Source organism: Zea mays, chromosome 3 (assembly GCF_902167145.1).
Source record: "Zea mays cultivar B73 chromosome 3, Zm-B73-REFERENCE-NAM-5.0, whole genome shotgun sequence".
In the NCBI taxonomy this organism is placed as follows: Eukaryota; Viridiplantae; Streptophyta; class Magnoliopsida; order Poales; family Poaceae; genus Zea; species Zea mays.
In genome coordinates this window covers 212,556,063-212,580,736 of record NC_050098.1, presented here as the reverse complement: position 1 = coordinate 212,580,736, position 24,674 = coordinate 212,556,063, and the positions used below count along the sequence as shown (strand labels likewise).

Genomic DNA, 24,674 nt, shown 5'->3' with positions numbered 1-24,674 from the left:
ATAGAATTATTAGCTTCCTTGATGGTAATGCCGGATATAATCAGATTTTCATGGCCGAAGAAGATGCGTCTAAAACGGCCTTTATATGTCCAGGCTTCATTGGTTTATTTGAGTGGGTTGTCATGACATTTGGTTTGAAAAATGCTGGTGCTACTTATCAGAGGGCTATGAATTTGATCTTCCATGAATTGTTAGGAAACACTGTAGAAGTTTACATTGATGATATTGTAGTCAAATCGGCTGAGTTCAGTTCTCATATAGCTGATTTGCGCAAAGCCTTTGATAAAATGCGTCAGTATGGTTTGAAAATGAACCCACGTAAATGTGCTTTTGGAGTGTCGGCTGGTAAGTTTTTAGGATTTGTCATACATGAACATGGTATAGAAATAGACCCTGACCGGATCAAGTCTATTCGGAATGTGGGACCTCCGACCTGTAAGGTCGAGGTACAGAGGTTTCTCGGCAAGGTGAATTATTTACGAAGGTTTATTTCTAACCTAGCCGGGAAGATTGATGCGTTCACCCCTATTCTTCGGCTTAAGAATGATGCCGAATTCGCTTGGGGGGCAGAACAACAAGAAGCATTTGATCTCATCAAAAAATACTTATCTTCGGCTCCCGTATTAAAAGCACCACGAGCAGGAGTACCATTCCGATTATACATTGCAGCTGAGGATAAGGTCATTGGGGCTGTTCTGACACAAGAAACCGAGGGGAAGGAGCATGTGGTGACATATCTAAGCCGAAGGTTGGTGGATGCTGAAACAAGGTACACTTTTATTGAAAAGTTATGTTTATGCTTGTTTTTTGCATGCACCAAATGTAGATGTTATTTACTGTCTAGTCATTGCACTGTTTCTGGTCAAGCCGATGTGATCAAATACATGTTGCATAACCCAATTATGAGTGGTAGAATTGGTAAGTGGGCTTATGCACTCATAGAATATGACTTGGCCTATGAACCATTGAAATCTATGAAAGGCCAAGTCATAGCGGATTTCATTGTAGAACATCGGGTTAATGATATTCATGAACTAGACATGTCATACCTCACTATTACTCCTTGGACTTTATATTTTGATGGATCGGTTTGCAATGAAGGGCAAGGAATTGGCATTGTGCTTGTTTCACCAAGTAATGTCTCCTTTGACTTCTCTAGCCGATTGAAAACTTATTGCACTAATAATCAAGCTGAATATGAGGCCCTCCTATTCAGCTTAGAACTTTTAAATGGTATGGGAGTAAAACATGTGAAGGTGTTTGGTGATTCTCAGCTGGTTGTCCAACAAGTGTTAGAAGAATATCAATGTTTTGATGGTACTCTAAATAGTTACCTTGAGAAATGTTGGAGCATAATTCATTCTTTTGACGAATTCAGTATTCGGCATATCTCTAGAGTTGAGAATCATAGAGCTAACGATTTGGCACAAGATGCATCAGGTTATCGGATAAAGAGAGGAAAGTTTCACAAAACTGAAAATCTGATAACCGGTGAAAAGCCAAATTTCCAGGTCGCGGACCGTCCGCGTGATGACGCCGGACCGTCCGGGGTTACCAGAAATGTTCTTTTGATCAATTCGGCTGACAATGAGGCCGATGCAAGTGATTGGAGGACACCTATACTTAATTATCTACGAAATCCCAATATCAGGACAGATAAGAACATTCGGCGAACAGCTTTCAAGTATGTTTTGATGAGTGATGAACTTTACCGCCGAACAGTCAATGATATCCTGCTTAAGTGCTTGGGCCCAGATGATGCTATATTAGCCATGGCCGAAGTGCATGAAGGAATTTGTGGTACTCATCAATCAGCTCCAAAGATGAAGTGGTTGTTGCGAAGGTCTGGTTTTTATTGGCCTAGTATGATAGCTGATTGTTTCAAGTACTACAAGGGTTGCCAAGTGTGTCAAAAATTCGGCGACCTACAGTTAGTCCCTGCAGCCGAATTACATCCTATCATCAAGCCTTGGCCGTTCAGAGGATGGGGATTAGACTTTATTGGAGAAATTCATCCTTCATCATCAAAGGGGCATCGGTTTGTGTTAGTTGCCACTGACTACTTCACCAAATGGACTGAAGCCGTTGCTCTAAAGAACATGACACACAAGGAGGTAATTGAGTTTATAACTGAGCATATTATTCATAGATTCGGCATTCCCCAGACCTTAACTACAGATCAAGGTACTTCTTTTATGTCAAAGGAGGTACGTGAATTTGCTGAATTATACAGAATTAAGCTGCTTAATTCATCTCCATATTATGCTCAGGCCAATGGACAGGTCGAGTCTAGTAATAGGACATTGATTAATTTGATAAAAAAGAAGATATCTGATAATCCTAAACATTGGCATAAGATTTTGTCTGAAGCTTTATGGGCTCATAGGATATCTAAACATAGGGCTACTCAAGTGTCTCCTTTTGAGCTTGTCTATGGGCAGGAAGCAGTGTTGCCTGTGGAAATAAGTTTGAATGCTGTCAGGTTCGCCAGACAAAATGATTTAAATGCTACTGATTATTATAATTCAATGATGGATAATATTGATGAGGTGACCGACAAGAGGATGATAGCTTTGGGAGCAATAGAAAAGGACAAGATCATGGTAGCCAGGGCCTACAACAAGAAGGTCAAAGCAAAATCATTTCAAGTAGGGGACCTGGTGTGGAAGACTATTCTGCCTCTAAGGAATAAAGACCGGAAGTTCGGGAAATGGTCGCCAAGCTGGGAGGGTCCTTATAAAGTAAAACAAGTGATGTCTGGCAACGCCTATTTGCTACAAACATTACAAGGCAAGGATTTGCCTAAGGCTTTGAATGGGCGTTTCCTCAAACAGTACCATCCTAGTATGTGGCAAGATGCCTAAGAGAACCGATGTAATCTCATCGAGTTATTTGCTTTTGGTTTGCTCAGCTCCACCAAAAGGCAGGGGGGCATATGTTGAGCACCAAAATGAGGTGCGGACGGTCCGGCCCTGAGGCCGGACGGTCCGCGCCTGTGGGCCGGACGGTCCGCGCACGCGCAGAGTAGATTAGGGTTCCGAGTTTTGTGCTATGTTTGTTAGCTATATCCGCGGAATTAGCTCGGAATCCGGTCGTGTAAAGGGTCCAGCCCCCCTCCTCTATAAAAAGAGAGGCCTACGGCCGATTTGTAATCAACAATCGAATCAATACAACTTCTATTTCGCATTTTATCCTAGGAGTAGTTCTAGTCTAGTTTAGGTTTAGCTATCCAATCCCCAAATTCTCCGCCTCTCCTCGACTCTACGTCGATTAGAGGAGTCTAGGTCGGCCTGCCCGAGCCTAGACAACTCCTAGGATCTCTCCTCCCCGACGGGGTCCCTCCCGGGAGCGAGATCTAAGCGCCGCCGGCGATCTTCCGCCGCCCCTGCGCACGCGCGGACCGTCCGGCCCTAGGGCGCGGACCGTCCGGCCGTCAGGCAGGGAACCCGAGCTCCTACACCAGGTCGCGGACCGTCCGGTCCTGTGCCGCAGACCGTCCGCGCCTGACCAGAGAGCACCGCCGCCTAGCGCCAGGCCGTGGACCGTCCGGCCCCTGAGCGCGGACCGTCCGCACCTGACCAGAGAGCACCGCTGCCGGTTCTTCTTGAGTATTTGGCGCTCCAAAAAGGCGTCAACAGAAATAAACCTTATCGTCAACTTCCTACTTGAATTCAGTATCGTCGTCCACTTCGTTGATATTTTTTCAGTGGTAAGGTGTATATGGAGGTTGACGAGTAAGGCAACGACGGCTAGAGAGTTTCCATCATTCCATGGGTACAAATCTTGCCACGAGCGAAAAGAGGCTGATGGAGATATCAGATGAGGAGACAGCAGGAGTGGTAATGGAATGCTGTGGCGACCTCCACGTCCCAAAAGACGCGCGCGCCTTGTGAGAGCGATGCAGATAGAGTTACTACCAGCTAGCGGTCACCGGAATGTGGGAGGCGACTGGTGCAAGCGGCGTGCCTGACCGCCGCCGGTGCGCACATACTCCTATGCATGCGTTGATGCATGCGTATTATATATGTATATATACTGGTTTTATGCACGGATGAACTCGATCAATTAGCAATGTGAAACTCGTCTCGATCAATTAAACAAGATGGCCATAGCCGAAGAATGCACGAGTGCGGCCGCTTCACCCCGGCGCTGATATTCATATTATTTTAGAACACTCCTAATATTATCATTTAATTTTATTATTATAATGAAGTTATTTTTATCTAGTGGTCTAGTATCATGATTTGTCTTTTATTATATTGTCCCACCTAAATTTTTGTTCCGTGTCTGCCATTATACACAACCATAATATCTAGTACACTACCTGCCGTGCACGGCGGCACACGCGACAGAAGGTAGTAGGATCTGAGTGTGCCGAGACGATCCAATCCAGCTGCCGGATACGTGTCCTGGGAAGTGGGAGGCATTTCACATTTGCGAGTCAAACAAATAGCCAGTCACCACTCGATCCACCAATTCATCATGCTGTCCGCAGAAGACGGCACTGCAGCTTCTTTTCCCCCCTCCTGGATCAACTGAACGAAACGGTTCCACCCTCCATCAAATTTCTGTATGTAGCATGAGATTTAGATTTCACTACTGTACATATATACTCTCTAAGAAACCAGAACTATAAGAGCTAGTTTAGGCCTTGTTCGTTTGCGTCGGATTTCACCCGGAATCGTTGCAGCTAATCAAAGTTTATATAAATTAGAGAAACAATCCGGTTAGAAATCGTTCCGACCCACCAATCCGACACAAACGAACAAGACCTTAATAATCAAAAAACCGGAGGGAACTAGAGAACTTTCTTATTTATAAATAAGGAGGAGATTTTATCTCACCAATCTTCTTCAGGTTTTGGACTTCCAAACTAGCTCTAATAGTTTGGTTTCCAGCGAATTTCTTGGCGTGCCGCAGAATTGTGTAGCTGGCTCTTCTGAAACGCGAAAACCAAGCAAGTGGATCGCCCGGCGGCCCCACCACCGCCCAGAAGAAAAAAAAAACAAAAAGAGCCATATGTGACCCTTTGAATTGAACTATATGAAACACACAATGTATTTTTATTGTAAAGTCATAGTCATAGCTAGACAAAGCTACAAAATAAGTACATAGTCTAACAACAGACAAGTCGTGTATAAAACGGAGTTGAAAATTGCAGATGTGTTCAAGCAGTCCCAGCGTGTCATTTTGTCGCGTACATTCTTTTAAAAAAAAGAAAGAATGGTCGGTTAGGGGTAGGGCGGTCTGTTTCATGCTGACTCATGCAGCCATTGCTAGCTGACAAACAGATCGGGCATCAGTATCACCACACCGAAAACTCGCCAACAAAATAGCGGCCTTTCGCTGTCCTTTCGCGGTCTGTTAACGTTAGATGCACCAATTTTGCTTGCCCACGAATACTTGCAACATCCAACGTTTTTTTTTTTGCAACTGCCAATTGGCTCGACCAACATGCATTTTACTTAAAAACTTTTTAGGGGCATTTTTTTAGGCAGGCTAGCTTTTGCTAACGCATGCTTTGAGAAAGAGTTTTTTTTTTGGGTTAGAAGCAAGATCCTTGGCACTAACATGCTGAAATTTCTGCAATATAGTGGATGTGTCACACTTGCATCCGGTCGATGACATGCACTGTGGTAGCATTTTTTTTATTGGAGCGGTCATAATGGTTTCTATTTTTTTCCCGTAGAAACAAGTAAATTTTGTTTTTTTAGAAACTCCAATTTCTTGGCGGAGAGCTTGTTTTCCTTGGGCACTAATTTGATAAAAAGTTCCAAACAGAGTTTATTTGTTGTTAGACTACAACGAGATTTAGGGAAGCTGGTTTTCCTTTTTTAAAATACATGGTCCGAACAACATCTAAAAGAGTTTTTTTTTTTAAATGCAACTTGACTCAAGCAAATATGTAGTGCGCACATATATTTATGCAACGATAAAAAAAGTGCATGCATACCTAGGTTTGAAAGGAAAGGAATTGCTCTACGATTACATGTATAATCTACCTTAAAATCAATGTGAAATGGTTTCAATTAGCTTTTTGATATAATGCAGTTTCAGCAAATATTTTTGCACCACAATATTGTATTTGTTCTCTTGTGATTTGTTTGTGTTTGTCTTTGTGTTATAATATATCAATATTTTATCCATGTTTAACTATAGAAACGATTGCCAAAGCATCATCAAGAAGAATTTAGACTTTTCATCTATTATATTTCGAGCTCAAACTCTATCACTAAATTGTTGATTATTTTTGTGCCAACACAGGTTCTATTTTGTCAGGTTTATGATTTTGTCCGCCTATTTTTTGTGTTCTGAGACTTGGACCCAGCTGCAGATTATGTCTATAGAGATCAAAACAAAAGAAAGCTACAATTTTAATATAAATAAAATACATATAATAACCGCAGCCTAAAAATAAAATTTAAACACGTAAATTTTAACAACTATTCCTCAGATCTAAACACAATGACAATGACATGCCAGGTGCCGGCCAGATCAGACAAGGATACACGCAGCTGACAGCTAGACATGGCAATGGGGACCCGATCCCCGATTCCCGCAGGGAATTCCTTCATTAGGGGATGGGGATGGGGAAGAAACTTCACCCGCGGGGATATAAACGGGGAAAATTTATCCCCCGACGGGTAAACGGGGATGGGGACGGGGAAGCATTCCCCATCCCCGTTCCCCACGAGGACCCGTTAAAGTTGCACGTGACTATATTTTTGTGTACTAGTTAACAACAAAAATAAATAATTACCTTATCAAGAGACCACTAATTGTACAAATGTATTCGTTTTGATGTATACATAATGGTTTCTTATATCTGACAATGTGTATAAGTGACAATATTTAACATTAATAGCAAAGTACATATTATGTCTTAATTGTAATTTAAAACGGGGATGGGGATCCCCGTTGGGGATTTATCCCCGCGGAGAACGGGGATAGGGAAGAAATGTTCCCCGCAAGCGTTCGTGGGGATCCCCACAGGAAAGTTTTTTCGTCGCGGGGACGGGGATGGGGAGCTATTCCCCGGCGGGGAATTCCCCGTTGCCATCCCTACTGGCAGCTGCCACGCCACATCATCGCCCTCAAATCCGTTTCCGCGTGTACAACTCGGCGCCGGTGCGTGGCAATATCGCCTCCGTCCCAAGGAAACGGGAGCTGCACCGAGGCCCGCCGGTGGCAGGCACGTGGCCAGACGGGCCCGGCACGGGCAGATCACGAGCTCGCGGTTCTCGCGATGCGTCGGACCACACGTCCCTCGGGGCCCACGGTCCAGTGACAGGCTCACATCCTGCCGGACGGGAGCAGCGGAGCCGAACTAGGGTCCGCGATCGCGACGTATCGATACAATACAATAGACTGTTCCACCAGCGAGTTGCAAGTTCCAACCACCCCCAGGGACGACCGGACGACCAATCGAGTAGTACGGCAGCAGCCATCTTTTTCCCAATTGTCTGGTTAAGTTCTGACACATGGAAGCGACATTGATTCGGTGGAAACAAAAAGTTAAGCAATCGAGCAAGCTGAATAAGATAAGATAAGTAATAGATTTACAATAATTACTCTAATATATGTAATATCATGGTTCCTATGTCATATCCCTATTTATATATAATTTTAGCATTTTTTACTATTTAAATGTGTGGAGCACAACGACCGTGGAAATTCTAAAACCAAAAAAACTGGTGCTTTAATATAGTAAAAAACACAAACATATGTTATCATCGACCTCAATATCTCATATATTCTCTCGGGCGATTTTTCCTCTCCATCGATCGGAGAGCAGCATGATAGCCTTCTCGATAGTTGCATGGTTGGTTACACATGCAAGCAAGAGATAAGATATGTCTTATCTTATTTGGTTTGTTAGGCGAAAAGCGGTGAGGGAGGGAATAGACTTGTGTGTTTCGTGTGTGACACAGGACGACAGTCGAAACTGATGTTTCATAACTGATGTTTCATAGTGAAGAATATACCATTTAAATGTGGGGAGTAGGTAAAGGTACATGGTTTTTGTGTTTTGATTGGTTCAACTATGAATTGTTGAAAAAATATCGTGTGTTATGTAAATTTTGTCATGAGCTATGCGTTGCAAAAATTTATAAGCTATTTAGCTAAAATAACTATAAAACTTACCTGCACTCTTTTATCTTCTTTAAAATAGTTGTAAAACGTCTCTCTATTTCTACCCCTTAATTAGGTCCTTTATGAGTCTCTTCATGATCATGAGACACCTTCTGTTCGACCTATCCCACTTCACCTTGGTCCTTATGCACTGCGTAATCTAGCTCACTTAGTTAGAGCTAACACCATGTCTATCTTTTCTCGCCAAACGAGGTAGTTACCCCCATTCAACGGTTCTATTTGCCCCAAATGACTAAGAATTACTAGGGCAACATTCGCACCTTCTAGTCTAATACTGAGCACTATGTTGGCCATCATGGTTGCATCCTACATTGACGCGTTGTCATCTTGAATGTGTCCATCCTGTCCATGATTAGGGCAATTCCGGTCACTAGAGAAGCACAAATGGGATCAAGTTCTTTGGAACTGTGGCGGCTAGGGTTTGATGAAGGCATAAACCGTTGCCTTCTTGCTAGCCCCTAAATACTCTTAATATAGTGCTTCTCGTGATCGGGGGGGCCACAACCATGAGTCTGTTTACGCCCTTGATCAGGGCGCGAGCCTTACCATTAAAGGGCGAATAGATAGACTCTAACACCAAGTTACCACATTCGTTTTTTGGTTTTTGAGAGCTCAAGAATCCTAGTGACACGTCATATCAAGAGTCGGGAATGTAATTTACTTGCGATGGCCGAATACCATAGTATGAATGGAAGCCACCACAAAAAAAGCTCTCAAATGGACCACGCACAAGGCGCTCAAGGGTTTAAAAATGGGACAAATCATGTCGACGATCCGTAGGACCGTATGCCGACCATCAATAACTTATTGCACATTTGCCTTCATCTGCTTCATTTTTTAAGCATACTGCACAATCAAGTCGCAAGAAGCATATAGCACGCGTGCGCGACACACACACAACATTTTTATATATAAAAAAGATTAAAAACACTAACATGCTAATATCAAATTTTATCTATTGGATCCATTATCTATGGCTTCGTGTGATCCCATATTCTCTCCGAGACTATTTGGATAGCTTGAATTGAATTCTATTTTAATAAATGTAATTTAGACATAGATCAACTTTGCTAATATGGTTTTACGTGGAATATATATTTGTATACTATTATTGGTTATATGGGAAATATATTTATGGGTTACATTTCTAATAGTAGAGAGTGAGACGAAAATTGTGTTATAAATTGTAGAGTAGAAACATAGCCTAAAGATACTTAAAATCAATTTTCAACCCTCGTCTTATGAATTTGAGATAGACTTATATCTGAAATTTGGAAAATGGTGGAATATCAAATTCCAAGTCAAATAGCGTACTTTATTATGTAAATTCAAATTCCTCAAAAAATGAACAGATTCAAACGGCACCTCAGGCTATTTGTGTGAGAGAATAATCTTAATATATACCTCAACAACATCTTGATCATAATAGGCTCAACCCCCAGATCATAAACATAAGGTACAAGGGAAAAGGGCTAAATCAACGCGGGCCTGCCAGGCCTTGCAAAAGGTTGACGAGCCACGTGGGCCTCTGTTGCACTTGCACCATCAGTGTTTTTTTCACCAAAAAAAAAACAAACAAAAACAGACAAACTACACCACACAGCAAGCGAAACCGATAAACAAACTATCATCGCACTTGTAAGTTTGGATACTATAGCTTACTGCTTAGTTCTGAGACTGCTGTCCACGCTCCAGTGTTTCTGGTTGCTGTCACAAACATGAACCTTACAAGCAACCTGATGATCCGTGGAAAAGGCCTGCCACTTTCCTCTGTCCTTCTCCTTTCAAATCTGAATCAAGTGGGGTGTGGAACTGTGGATATGCTTTTGCGGTTGGGTCTTCAGATTTTTACATGTTTGCCTTCCTTCCCCATCGTCCTTTAATATCAAGCCTGAAAATAGGTGCGACACGTGAGATTACCTACCATTGGCGCTTTTCAGAAGAAATGGAAGTGAAGCTATCACTTCATCATTTCTGAAATGCGTGGTCACAATAATGTTACACGATGCTACTGTTATCACCACACTTTTCATCAGAAGCAAGATAATTGTTCGCTGCGGTTTGCTGCGGCTTTAATCCGGCTGCGCTGCGGCTTCTACAGTATTTTGTCTCTATGGATTGCAGCTGCAGAATCGCATTAACTTCTTGATGGCAGAGACTTCATGTGCAGAAGACAAAGTTGGTAGAAATCTTAAGGTTACCAGCACAGATAGAGTATATGATATCTATGACCAAACCACAGCGAGAAACCTTTGTGTCTTAGTTTGCACCTACTGCCCCACATATCGAAGTTGAAGTTGACAAGTCGAGTTGTGTTTCCTTTTTGAATAATGAAAGGTGGAGTCGTGGTGGACCAGTGCAATCAAACCTTTTAAAAATTATAAAAGGTATGCATCCCCAAAAAAATTGTGCAATTCAAACAAATCCTTTGAATAATGAAAGGTGAAGCAGTGGAGTCAAGACTACTAAACAAGTTAAGAGTAACATAAGACAGAAGCATGATACAATGATGAAAAATACCCCCAATGTAGCTTTCTTTTGTTCCTCGAGGACAGGCCTGATGCAGGATCCTGTAAATATATGGCGGTAAAACCATCAGAATTATTGAATGAAATCACAACTGTAAGGAATGGTTGGATAATATGAGTGTTCATAATGATATCTGAACTGTAATCGAATTAATATCTTTCAGGATGCAAAGTTGACTTGGCTTACCACTTAAAGGCAACCAAATCTACTCAACTGGATATTAAAGTCAACAAAGCAAAATGCTAAGGCTATCTCACATCAAGTTGATGGATATCTGAGTGTCAGACAGTCAAAGAGAACCGAAAAAAATAGCATAACAAAATATTATGTGTATGCAATTCTATGTAATCATTGAACAATTACTTGATGCCTTGATGGCATTCTGATGTTGTTCACTCTTTGTGTCTTGTTCTTTTACCTAAAAACTAAACTAAACCACTAAGTTACTTTGCCATTTAGGGCCTGCCTGTTTGGGTTCCAAAACTTGCCCAACCAAAATTAAGAAATGCCTAAAAATTTTGGATACCAATTGGTCATTGCCATAAAAGGGCACGCCAATGTTTATGGCCTAAATCTTGGCAAGTCAGTAGAAACTTTGTTAATCTCACTGTTGGGGGCCTTCGACCTCCGAAGGTCCTCAAAAACGTGATTTAACGATGTTTCTGGAGTATAATACATGAATAGGTACCTTCGGACTTGGACCCTTCGGACATGAGTCAAAATCACAATGCGAAGAAGCACAAGGGAAACGGAGGATGGAACAGAGCCGAAGCTGTGCGCAAGGGAGCTTCGGCATGTTGATAGGAAAAAGAAAACCGACTTAAAGGGGAAAGGGCCATCTAGACCCCGATGAATTACTATGGAGTTATTAACAAATGTAAAGGGTCTGGATGTAATTTTACATGGGTTGTGTCTCGTGCCTATAAGTAGATGAACAGTACTCCCGTACTGTTCACGCTGACTTGGCATTTTGCTTTTGCGTCACGCTTGTACTCTTTATCTTCCTTCAAGCCGAAGGTACATTTGTAATAATTTATCATTTCTATTCATTCATAATAATAAGATAAAAATAATTCATTAATAACAACATATTTAATTGTTCATGTTGTTATATTTCATACGAATCCCTCTTCATTTTTATATGTCATGCTTACGAAGGTATGTTCTTCGTAACCTTCGTCCGAGAGTCGTTATATCCTGAGGGGAAATAATGCTCCGAAGGACGAAAGACTTTAACCATTAATGTTTTATGTTGCCTTGTTCTTAACTCATAGCATTTGAGAACAAGTCCCCAACATTGGCGCCCACCTCCGGTGAACCCTTTTCGACCACCTTCGGCAAGCATCGACCTTCGTCATGCCGCCAAAGAAAGTTTCAGCAACAGGAGCTGCCGCTCTGCAGCCGCTGGACCCGAACCAGGAGACCCTTTCTCTTCGGGAGGCCCGAAGCCAGAAGAGGAAGGCCACCAGTCCAACGCCTCAGGAGGACGACTTGGACCAAGAAATCAAGAAATATGGAGATATTGCATCAACAAATACAAAGGAAGAAAGAAAAGATAGCCCGGCTAGCTGACCTACAAAGGCAGATAGACGAAGCCTCTGAAGAAGTTCGTCATCTTACGCAAGATGAGCAGAACCGGAGGCCCCAATACAGAGAGCTTCACCAAGAGGGCTTCGTCAACGAGGATGACTGGTATGAGGATTTCTATCATGGAAATTTTGCTTTTGATGATGCTTCTCCTCTGTCAGCAGAACTGCAGGCTACACCTTGGCCCCCGTCTTACAAACCACCCCAGCTCTCAATGTATGACGGACACTCAGATCCGAAGCAATTTCTGATGAGCTACGAAGCAACCATATCTTCATATGGTGGCAATACTGCATTCATGGCGAAATCCTTCGTCATGGCAGTAAAAAATGTTGCACAAACCTGGTACTCTTCTCTTCGGCCAGGAACAATAACATCGTGGCAAAAGCTGAAGGACATGCTCATCACCAGCTTCCAAGGGTTTCAGACGAAGCCGGTCACTGCTCAAGCTTTGTTCCAGTGCACTCAGGATCATGAAGAATACCTTCAGGTGTATGTCCGAAGGTTCTTACGACTGAGGGCACAGGCGCCAACGGTGTCTAATGAAATTGTTATTGAGGCCATGATTAAGGGGCTTCGGTCAGGACCTACAGCCCAATACTTCGCCAGGAAACCCCCTCAGACCCTGGAGAAACTGCTTCAGAAGATGGATGAATATATCCGAGTAGATAATGACTTTCGACAAAGAAGGGAGGAAGCTTACAGGTTCTCCGAAATGACCAGGGACTTCGGAGGGAGAATCCACCCTAGGCACGTCAGATCTATCCACTCTACTCAGAATGACGACAGGGAAAGTCAGCAACAGAGGCCGCAGTATTCCTCCCAGGCTTCGGGGCAGCAACAGAACTACCCCGGCCCCCAGCTCCAAGGGGCAGAGGCGCCAGGGGCTTCGGAGGAAGGTTTGGGGATCAGCCCAGGAAAATTTATTGCCTATTCTGCGGTGAGGACAAGAGTCATACTACCAGGATGTGTCATGTCACCATCCAGAAACAGAAAGAGATAGCAGAAGCTGCAGCCCAACAGAGCCAGCCGAAGCAGGTTATGCATACTGCTTCATACCACTCACCGTACATTCCAGAGTATGTGGGTAACCATCCTACAATTTCTGTTGCTTCGGCAAACCAACCTCAGACATCTTGGCAACAGCCTCCACCTCCACCACCAATGCAACCCGCTTATCCCCAAGGCCAGCAGCCAGAAGGGAGCCAGCACACTCACCAGCAGCGAGACTTTAGGGAGCAGTCCGAAGCTCGCACAGTCAACAGTATTGTGCCAGAATCGAAGCACATCTACTAAGACATATCCTACCTCTGAAACAGTTTTTACATTTGTTATCATTTACCTTTTTCAATAAAGAGCAACCATTGAAAGTTTAGTTCTTTTGTTGATTTCAATTTCTTGTAATAACTTCGACATTATCATAATGTAATATACCTTCCTCATAAATCGACGAAGTTCCAAAAGTTTTGACGAAGCAACAAAAAGCCGTTTTAAGGAACGCATGGCAAGTCTTTGTCGGAGCAACAAAAGTCGTTCTTAAGGGAACGCAGCGTAAGTTTTCTGCTCAAAAGTCGTTTCAAAGGGAATGCAGAGCTTACAGAGAAAAATAAACGCTGATACCGCCGAAATAAAAGGCGAAGAAGCTCCTAAGGGAGGCTTACAGCGAAAAATAAACGCTGATACCGCCGAAATAAAAGGCGAAGAAGCTCCTAAGGGAGGCTTACAGCGAAAAGTCAACGCTGATAGACCGAAAAATAAACGGTGAAGCCGAAAAATAAACGGCGAAGAGACTATATTCTACTGTGGGAATGTGTGTGTACCTTCGGCACAAATATCATCATTTGCATATCATAGCATCATCACATCATTCGCATAAACATGATATCATACATCATATTGCATCAATGGCACAAGAAGGGAATACAATGTTAACCTTCGGAAATTGTTTTCGAAGAAATTGTGTCAAGGCACAAAATAAAGTCTGAAGAAGTGCAGTTTCGTCAACTTTAGTATCGAAGGAAATCTATTGCTTACGAAGCATAATATTTTCACGAATATGTATATTCTTTACGAAGCATGAAAAGAAAGGAAGGTGTTTTTTTCGCCAAAGGCTCAAAAACGGTATGTATGTAAAGTTTCATGCATCGTAAAGAATTGAATTACATACAACTTATATATATTACTTTCAAAATTATAGAATATTACACACTTTGTTCAGCAAATATTACATCAGTACTCCGAATGTTTTTACAACAATAGCTAGTCTTCTTTCAGAACTACTTCCGCAGCTTCGTTTAGCAGTTGAGGTACAACTTTGTCCATAATAGCTTCGGCCATCTTAATAATTTCATCTTCACTTTTTGCTTTGGGGTTTGTTTGTGACTCAAAGGGCTCCGGGGGAGGAGACAATTCGGCTGCAATACAAAACATGAATAAGCTCGAAGTCACAAGAATAAAACATAAAGTCAAAAGCAATTAGACAATACCTATCTGCTTTTCAAGTTCTGCTGTTTTTTCAACTGCCTTTGGTGCTTCTCTAGCATCGTGGGTATCTTTTTCACTCTTCTTTATAATTTCGTGGGCCATCTCTCGGCCACCATTTTCCCAGATATCGGTAAAAAACTTTCCGCCAATTAGGCTTGCCTCAGCCGAAGGGTCTTTTGTATCTTCAATAGAAAACGCAGCTTCGGCTTGGGCCAGAATCTTCACATGCTCGCATTCTGCCTTCTCTAAGATAGCCGCAATTCCCCTAGCACCTGAGAAGGCGCAGACATCTCCACGGTCACTCAAAACTTCCTCAAAGGCTTCGGCTTCGCCCTTCATCCATTCGATTGGACCTTCAGGATCGCATACTACGAAGTTGTCCTCATTTGAGTATGCGCCAAAATTGGCGAAGCTGGTTTTTATCTTTTATACACATGCCATAGATTTTTCATAGCATCTCTCTTTTGAAGAACGAAGCTCCACAACTGTTTTCTCCGAGTAATTTTTCCAGTATTCACTGGCGTCTCGGTCAGCTTCGGCAACCGCACATTTTAATTTTTCTTCTGCCAGCTGTTTCCGAAGATCTTCAATTTCGCGCTTCTGGGTCTCAAATTGGGCTTTTGAAGTAGCCTCGTCTTCTTTTATCTTGTTTATCAGTGAGTTTAATATTTTGCCTTTTTCAAGACCTTCGTTCCTTAGCTCAATTACTTCGGAACGAAGGTTATTCAAGGCCATGGTATATCCCTCGTCTTCGGCGCTTTTTTGCGCCCTGAGGGCGTTGCTAAGAATAAGGCCCTGCAAAAGAAGTGTGGTATTAAGTATAAGCAAACGAAAACATCTTGTTTTTAAACACAAAGATCTTGTTCTTTCACCTTTAAGTTGTTGTATGCTAAGCTGTCGGCCAATTCATCTTTTGATAACACTGAGAGCCTGTCTTCTAGCGTTGGGATTCTGAAGCTTCTTCCCATCTCTCGGTAGACAGAGATCTCCTTGCTGTCTGGGAGACAGTATAAGAAGTCTTCTTCTCCGCTGTCATTGAAAACCAATGCCCCCTTCGGATATTTCAATTTTTGGGCATAGAACTGAGCCTCTTGTTTTTCTTTTTCAGTCAACTGTTTCCCCGAAGCATGTCGTAAAGTATAATTGAGAGCTTCGGAAAATGCTTCGGAGGTGGCAGTGCCAGTTTCTTCAGCCAAAATTTGTTCTGATGCTTTTGTTTCTTTTTCTATGGTTCCCAAGGATTTCACTTTGGCAGGCTCTGAAGGCCCAGCTTCAGTTTCAGCTTGGTGCTTTGTAGCTTCGGCATCAGAGGCTGTTGTCTCAATTTGCGTTTCGGGAGCTTCGGCAATTTTCTTCGGAGTGGTGCTCGAAGACTTTATTGTCTCCAATACATCCAGAACATTAACCATCCTTTTTTCTTTTGGGGGTCACTGCTGGACCTTTTTGGGTTTTTGGGACTTCAACTTCAGCCGAAGGACTTAAAATTTCTGATGTTTTTGTCCCTTCAGCTCTCGGCCCTCCAATTTTATCAGCCTTCGGCGTTGCAGCCGGCTCTTCATTCTTCTGTGTAAGAGCAGGTCCTTTGGCTTCAATAGTCATAGAGGTCTCACCATCAAATTCAGGCACTGAGGCCGATTCAATGAAGCGTGGTCGGTGAGTAAGGACCTTCACCCTCTTCCTCTTTGGCGCGGCCTCACTTAGAGCAACTGAAACATCTCCTTTTCCAGAAGTGGCGCTTTTTCTCTTTTGCCCTTTCAGCGGGTAGCGATAATCAGAGTACATAAACCCAATAGCATCGAAAACTCTATTCAACCTCTTCTTCTTCCGGCCTCCGAAGGTCGCAGACAGTGCGTTATCCTCCGCCTTTGAATATGGTCCAAGAAGTTCGTCGCTTGTAGCTTCGATGCATTTCAGCCAATCATCATCTAGCTCAATAAACTTACCCTCGTATCTGAAAGTGTATTTCAATCTAACCAGTCCGCCTTCGTCAGATTTACTGATAGTTTCCTTTGGCATTTCACATTGCTCTACAAGCGGCCACACTCTGAAGGCTATGTGCTCCTGGACTAAATCCCTCGTCCCGATGAAACAACATACTGTGTCGAAGGCCTTTTGGCATTTTTCGGCTGCTTCATCAATTTCCACCTTCGGCTTCCGAAGGCCGAAGCGCTGCCAGATAGGACGCATGATAATATCTTTAATGTCCTCTCGTGCCTTTAAATCATTTTTCACGTAAAACCATTCCTTCATCCAGTCCCCAGGCCATCTTTTCCGAAAAGTTGGCACGGGGCAGCTCGAGCCAGAACGAGCGACGAAGCTATAGCAGCCAAAGTTGTTATGATATTGCTCTTTGCCCCAGGGTTTCGTCTCATAAAGCAGTTCGTGCATACTGCAGAAACTTTTTGCATTTGGCTCCAAGCCCTGGCTTCTCACGGCCCAGACGAAGATTCCCATTCTTATAATCGCTTCAGGGGTAATTTGATGAAGGTAAACCTGATAGATCTTTAAAACCTCAACCACAAATTTGCTTAAGGGGAACCGAAGCCCAGCTTTAAAAAAGCTTCAGAAGATCACAACTTCATTCTCTTCGGGAGTAGGCACAGTCATCTCTCCGTCATCGGCCCTCACAGTAGACATGTCTCGAAAATATCTTCCCCTCATGTTATCGAGATGACTCTGTTTAATACTCGATTTTCCGAAGACTGCGTGACTAGGTCGCCACGGTCGATCTTCGGAGTCTTCACCTCCACTTTCTATATCATAGCTGTCACTTTCACCAGTATCTTCAGATAAACCTTCTAAAATCTCCCTAGTGATCTTCTCTGTGTTCGTCTTTGCTATCGATTCAAGAAACCCAAGATTCTTCTCTTCAGAAAGGCTCAGCTTTGTCTCGGCGACAGCTTTGTTATCTTGAGACATCTTCGGAAATGTCGAAAATGTGCTTTTAAGGCCGAAGCTAAAAAGTCTAAAAAGCCAGGCAATCGTTGGTGTCCAAGAGCTAAAATATTGAGAAAGCAAGAGCAGATGGCAAGAAAGCGTACCAAGTGTGCCCGCAGTGCGCTCTTATTTATACGCCCAGTGCGTTGCAAGTGGGAGGGCCCCGCCTGTCATTGACTGTTGCTATTCTAGCAAAGAGAAGGTGTTTTTTCGGACCTTCGGCTTAAGGCCTTCGTCCATATCGCAATCTGAATTTATCATTCTAACAAATTAATATTGCGAGGGGCTACTGTTGGGGGCCTTCGACCTCCGAAGGTCCTCAAAAACGTGATTTAACGATGTTTCTGGAGTATAATACATGAATAGGTACCTTCGGACTTGGACCCTTCGGACATGAGTCAAAATCACAATGCGAAGAAGCACAAGGGAAACGGAGGATGGAACAGAGCCGAAGCTGTGCGCAAGGGAGCTTCGGCATGTTGATAGGAAAAAGGAAACCGACTTAAAGGGGAAAGGGCCATCTAGACCCCGATGAATTACTATGGAGTTATTAACAAATGTAAAGGGTCTGGATGTAATTTTACATGGGCTGCGTCCCGTGCCTATAAATAGATGAACAGTACTCTCGTACTGTTCACGCTGGCTTGGCATTTTGCTTTTGCGTCACGGTTGTACTCTTTATCTTCCTTCAAGCCGAAGGTACATTTGTAATAATTTATCATTTCTATTCATTCATAATAATAAGATAAAAATAATTCATTAATAACAACATATTTAATTGTTCATGTTGTTATATTTCATATGAATCCCTCTTCATTTTTATATGTCATGCTTACGAAGGTATGTTCTTCGTAACCTTCGTCCGAGAGTCGTTATATCCTGAGGGGAAATAATACTCCGAAGAACGAAGGACTTTAACCATTAACGTTTTGTGTTGACTTGTTCTTAACTCATAGCATTTGAGAACAAGTCCCCAACACTCACAGAAGGGAACAGGGCTCGTTGCCGTGTTTTTTCTTGTCACTCGACCAAATGCATGCCTACATTTTTTGCCCTAACTTTCGCAAGCCTGAGTTTTGGCTTGCCATGATTTTGGTTGGACCAGTTTTGGAACCCAACCAAGCAGGCTGTTGGTTCATTGCTCGACTGCCATTAAAGCAGTAACCAATAGTTTGTGATTTGGCACGAAACTAAAACTTCCAATAAAGCAGTTCCAGTTTGTTTCCTTACTTGGAAGTTGGAATAACTTCCAATGCCTAAGACCAAACCAAAGATTAATGAGAATGACGAAGCGCTACAGTAATAGAGACAATCATTACTGTGGTTGATTTTTTTGCCTGTTTATTTGTTGTTGTTGAAAGATTCAAGCAAAAGCATTGCTTACAGAATGAAAGCCAAAAAAAAAGTGCCAAGAGTTCAGTATAAGCATGCATACCCCTTGGATTCCTGTAATTGATGACGTATGATGTACATCTCTTGGAGAACTATCAGCAGATGCATCCGTATTAGTGAATTTGTAATCACTGGTTACTTTGGTACTTCTCCCAGCGGTTCCTAAAGAATTAGGTACTTTGATTGGCGAGTAAAAAAATACTAAAAGCTTTGGACAATTTCACAATCTGACCAAGCTGTCTTAATATATATGCAAAAAATCATTATTGGCCCACCATTGATTACAAGATTTAGGTTTTATGAATTTTTATTGGTTCGATACGAATAATGGTAGTCGTTTCAGTATGTTAAAGACATAGATATATCCACAATTCATAGAGTTACTTAATAGCCTATTTCTTATACTATATCTCTATCCTGTGAAACTCTCGACACGAGAGATGGATGCATATTCTGTCTTTCATTTTGCGAAATGATATCAATTAAATGGTATATCAATTCTATAAATTGAATATAGCAATAAATAAATCAGCAAAATTCTTTTATTTTAGATAGTAGAAGTGTTTATTTTATCTAAAACTAAAGAATGTACCCTTCTATGCAAATCCAATTTGTATTGATAAAATAAATCCAAATTCCATATTTTAGATAAATAATTGCAATTTTTTGTGTATGATTTTAGATTAAAATAACTGACATATTTTTTATTTTTCTTGGTCAGAAAAATACATGAAAAAGCAATGAGGTAGATAAATTATTGATTTATGGTTAAAGAAGAAAAACAAGAAAGCAGGGGTTCTGTTGAATTTCCAGGGGGACATACAGGAGAGCAAGGTACCTTTCAGTTTTCTTTTATACTTCGGCTTTTCAGTTATCTGTAACCGTTTCTTGTGTAATTCCTGCATTACATGAAAACTTAAGTACTTATAGCCTAGTAAATTCAGAAGAAAATAATCAACTATATACAAAATGGATATTACGAAGAACATAATTTCATACGAAAATACATATTACATGTCTGAAGATTTGTCTTTTTGTTCTGGCTGAGTTCTAGAGATCCACAAATTGTATATAAGGATTTGAGATTTCTCACGAAACTGAACTGATATAATTGGGCTGAAGACTTCGGTTTGAAAGATAAAAGAAGTCAAAAAGTGAACCATCGAGCCTTTATCACATCCAATCTAGGACTCTAGCCTTGCCAAGATAAGGATTGAAATCTATCTTCCATGTACAAACCAAGAGATATGTGACAGGGTGTCCAATCAACGCTTCTAAAAGACTAAAAAAAGAAGGCTAGAAGAGCTACTGTTACATATTTTTAGTTGGATGTCTTCTTCGATTTGATAGATTCAATGTGCTTTTATGTATATAGCTGGCATTGGCTCTTTTCTAAAGCAATATTTAAATTAAAGAATAATAACTACCACTATGTTTCTGAAAGAATCTAACCATCTCATTCCTATGTTGCTCTATCTGATCTATTCAAAATACTTGGAAGTTATAAAAAGAGTAAAGTGCACATTTAAATTTAAACAATGATTAGGGACCATAATAGCATACATACTGAATAACCAGGCAACGATTCATGCCTATGGTACAAAGTCTAGACTTCATTAAGTAGAGTTTAGTGAATTATTGAACAATAGCAACACAAACATATCATCGACCAGCAACTCTACTCCATCTCCAACGTGTTCATGTTCATTTATGCGACAAAATTGTCGGGACCAATAGCCCCGACCTAACGAGCTCAGCCTGCTGACATCCACGAAGGCTACAAAAAATGAAATCTATAACAACCATTCCCATGCGTGGATCAAGGATAGCAAAATATCAATATCGAACGCTTGGAGAAATGCAGTACCAAAAGCCAGAAGGGCACCTTAAACTTGTCGAGCCGGTCCTGGGATAGTTTGGAGGGCTTGAACGCCGGGTCGAGGAGCCTGCTTGATGCAAGCGCCGCCTCCTTCTTCTTCGCCTCGTCGCCGGCGTCTCCACATCTCCCCGGCTCCTGATTGCTTGCGGGCTTGCGGCCTCCATGGCCGAGAGAGTCCGAGAGAGCAGGTGGGTTAAGCTTAGTGCCCTGTTGTTGGGCTGAGCCATGGCCCAAGGCCGAAAAAACTGGTGCGGCCAGGCCCGTGAAGAATCTTAAAAACAACTTAACACGATCAAGAATTAAATAACTCAGATGAGATTCAATAGAAGAAAAGACAAATTACTTCATTATATGTCAACCATCCACTACATGAAAACAAAAAAAAACGTCGGCTATGAACCAACGTTCTGACTTAAAAGGACGATGTTCTTAACTGGCATACAATATTTAACATACTTAAACGAATAAAAACGTCACGGGCGACGTACTTAAATTAAGCATGTAGCCCAGTATGAAACCGTCGTAATTAGAGTATGTTTGGTTCGCTGTCTAACTGTCACGCCCAGATTTAAGAGCAAACCCAGGTGCGAATCAAATATGAGCCAGAATCAGTCTCACACATATGATGACTCATGATACAGAAACGAATATCACATATTTACTATATATATATATATATAGTATTTAGAGCCCTAGGCTCTCTCTAACTATTGGAAGCCCCGACCAGCAACCGACCAGGTGCGCAGGCTTTTTGGCTCACTGTACCACCTACTTACGTCAATTATAACTACGTGTTATGCTCAATCATGTTACGGTTTACACACTTTTTGGTATGCGCATATTGTACACCGCTTCCTGTACTATCATATAAAGCCGACCGCGACGACTGTTTTTGCCCGAGAGGACTAGGGTTTCAACGGCGGCGGCTGCCGAGCCCCATTCCCCGATCTGAAGCACCTCAAACCACCGCTCTGCCCCAGATCCACCCAGCTACTGCCTCCTCGGCGCCCCTCGGCCAGCTAAAGGGACCTCCTCGGCGCGCTCCTTTGCTGCCACTGGCGCCGCCGCGCGCCTCCATGCCTCCGCCCCAGCGCCTGCCGCGGCTGGAGCAGGAGGCGTCGTGCCGTTCTCGATCCAGGCGCCCAACGAGAAGATCGAGATGTACTCGCCGGCCTTCTATGCCGCCTGCACCGCCGGAGGAATCGCCAGCTGCGGCCTCACCCACATGGCTATCACGCCGCTCGACCTCGTCAAATGCAACATGCAGGTGAGCGGGCAGCGGCCTAGATCTGTGTCCCGTGGTACTCCACGAGCTTTTTTTTGGAAATCTCGTGCGGATCTGTGGTGTTTGGTTGGTTGGGAAGCCAGGAAGGTTAGTCGTAGGCTTGAGATCTCGATTTCGTCTCCGTGATCTGGATGTTGCAAATCTAGCCACATCCTGCGTGACTATGCGTGTAGATTTACTTCTTGTGTGCATCGGTAATTCGATTTCCTTTCCACTTGTGAGATTCGTTGGTTCAAACTTATGCTTGATGTTTTTTTAAAAAAATAGTACTAGTTTGGTAGTTTGCTAGCTTAGTAGCTTTTGTGTGGATTGCTATAATGCAGGGCTTGTTCTGACTGCTTAAAGTAGGTTTGTGAATGCGTGGCTAGACCTGTGACTAAATTTTTGCTACCAATATAGTTCTGGAAATTAGTTGGAAAATATGATAATTGCATGTAGATTTGTAATTTGAAGTACTATTATACGATTTCAAGTTATTAAATTTAAACCTTCCTTTGTAATAGTGCATACATATGCTACACCCACCTCCGCCAGCATTTAGCATCATTGTATTATCATAAAACCATAATTTCCAGGTAGTATTTAGTTGTGCTAGTCTATTAGGTGAATGCTTTTAATCATTATACCATTTTTTGTTCAGCTTTACTAAGGAAAGTAGTGACTCGACTCGTGAATAGCTGAACAAGACTGATCTCAGTATGCTGGCGAAAAAATAGTGAATTAGAGTAATCAATCATATTATCTTCCATATTTGCATATAATTATACTTTTTGCAGGTGGTATTAATGGAGAAAGATCAGAAATAGCTGAAATTGAAGCAGCATCAACAAAGTGAAGCTGCTCGGCTTAGAGCTGCTCTCCGGCGTGCTCCACCCGGCGCTGTTCGGGAACCTCACCAGTCTTTTGAACGGTAAGATTTGTTATTCTTTAGTTATACAATTTTTAGTAGAGACAACTTAAGTATTACAACTATGTGTTAGGGATTCAAGAAAAAGAATAAATTTTGTATTCAGCATATGTGCATAATAGGGCTCTGATTCTCAAGTCCTGCAATATTGGAAGTATGCATAACAAAGTTTATTAAAAAAAGAAATGTCCTCACTTGCTGGCAGTTTGTCCATTGTATTTTTGTAAATTAAGGTTATTAAAGAAAGAAATGTCCTCACTTCCTTCGAAAAATATAGTATCTCATGGGTTAATTTATGATATTAGCACTTGCTACGGCCTATAGGGTTTATATAGGTTCACAACTTCTTATTGTCCACTAGACTTCTCCAGCTGCATTGTTTTGTAAGTGACATAAACTAGCTAATTGTTGTCACTTAATTACTCCTCCATTTTCCCTGTTGATTAAACTGGTATATAGGTTCATGGATTTACTTAGGCTTATTCTGACGTGTCTTTATGATTTATACAGGCTTACACAGACCTGTTTTGATAAGAGCCGAGCAGCGATTCTTCAATTTCGGACCACGACCTAGCTAAAGGCTAATGGTTCCAAATGTCTGAAGTACCGAAGACAGGGCTAGCTCCTTGTTTTTTTGTCATGTCAAATAAATCGTGTATGATTGCAACAATATTGGCAAAATATCGTTGTGCTTTATATTTTTGATATACTGTGAACAAAACAAGTGCCTTATGAGACCATCATGATTTATGCATTTTCAAACTAAATTTTACGACACTTCTTGTTGTATTTTATGCTTCCATTAAAAACAGCCTTACTGCGTTTTACGCCAAATTTATGACACTTTTTGATGTGTTTTACAGCAATCTCTTTGCGAAATGAGATTGTGCGCGTGTTTTATACTAAATTTTGTACTCATATACTCTATTTTAGCTCACGTTTTACGCTGAAATCATTCGAGCCAGAACCCGCGCACGATCGGTTGCACGCGATTTTCACGCCGTAATTTTTGGCTCTGTTTGCTGTTACAAAACAGATATAGGATTTACGCTAAATTTCGTACTCATTTACGTTATTTTAGCTCACGTTTTACGCTGGAATCGGCCCGAGCCATGACCCCGCTCACGATCGGCTGCTTAATTTTAGGCCCCATTTGCTGTTACAAAACAGATATAGGATTTACGCTAAATTTAATACTCATTTACGCTGTTTTAGCCCACGGTTTACGCTGGAATCCGCCCGAGCCAGAACCAGAACCACATACTGCATGATTTATGCTGTCAAGTACATGTCATTATGCAGTCGTAAACGCTGTCCACAGTGTCATATTCGTTCCACGTGATTCGGGCTTCAAAAGATTCCTTTATGCATGTTTTACGCATCTTTATCCATATATATATGCATTTGTATATTGCGTTACGCTTATCGTCCTAGAATCTTAGCTGTTGACTGCATGGCTGACGCAAGCATGCGGGTGCTGAGTCGACCGCGCCATGGCTGGGGCTTCCATTAGTAGGGGA

At 42.1% G+C, this 24,674-nt stretch overlaps 1 protein-coding gene across 1 annotated transcript; it reads right to left on the bottom strand.

The window, feature by feature from the left end:
- Positions 1–9,534: 9,534 nt before the first annotated feature.
- Positions 9,535–21,310, bottom strand: LOC100383887 (uncharacterized). The gene is made up of 6 exons (XM_008678092.1): positions 21,306–21,310; positions 20,969–21,233; positions 19,922–19,982; positions 19,127–19,175; positions 10,675–10,724; positions 9,535–10,045 (listed from the first exon to the last, which is right to left on the bottom strand). The coding sequence occupies exons 1-6, from the start codon at positions 21,308–21,310 to the stop codon at positions 9,939–9,941; spliced, it is 537 nt and encodes a 178-aa protein (XP_008676314.1). The 3' UTR covers positions 9,535–9,938.
- Between the last annotated feature and the right edge of the window lie 3,364 nt (positions 21,311–24,674).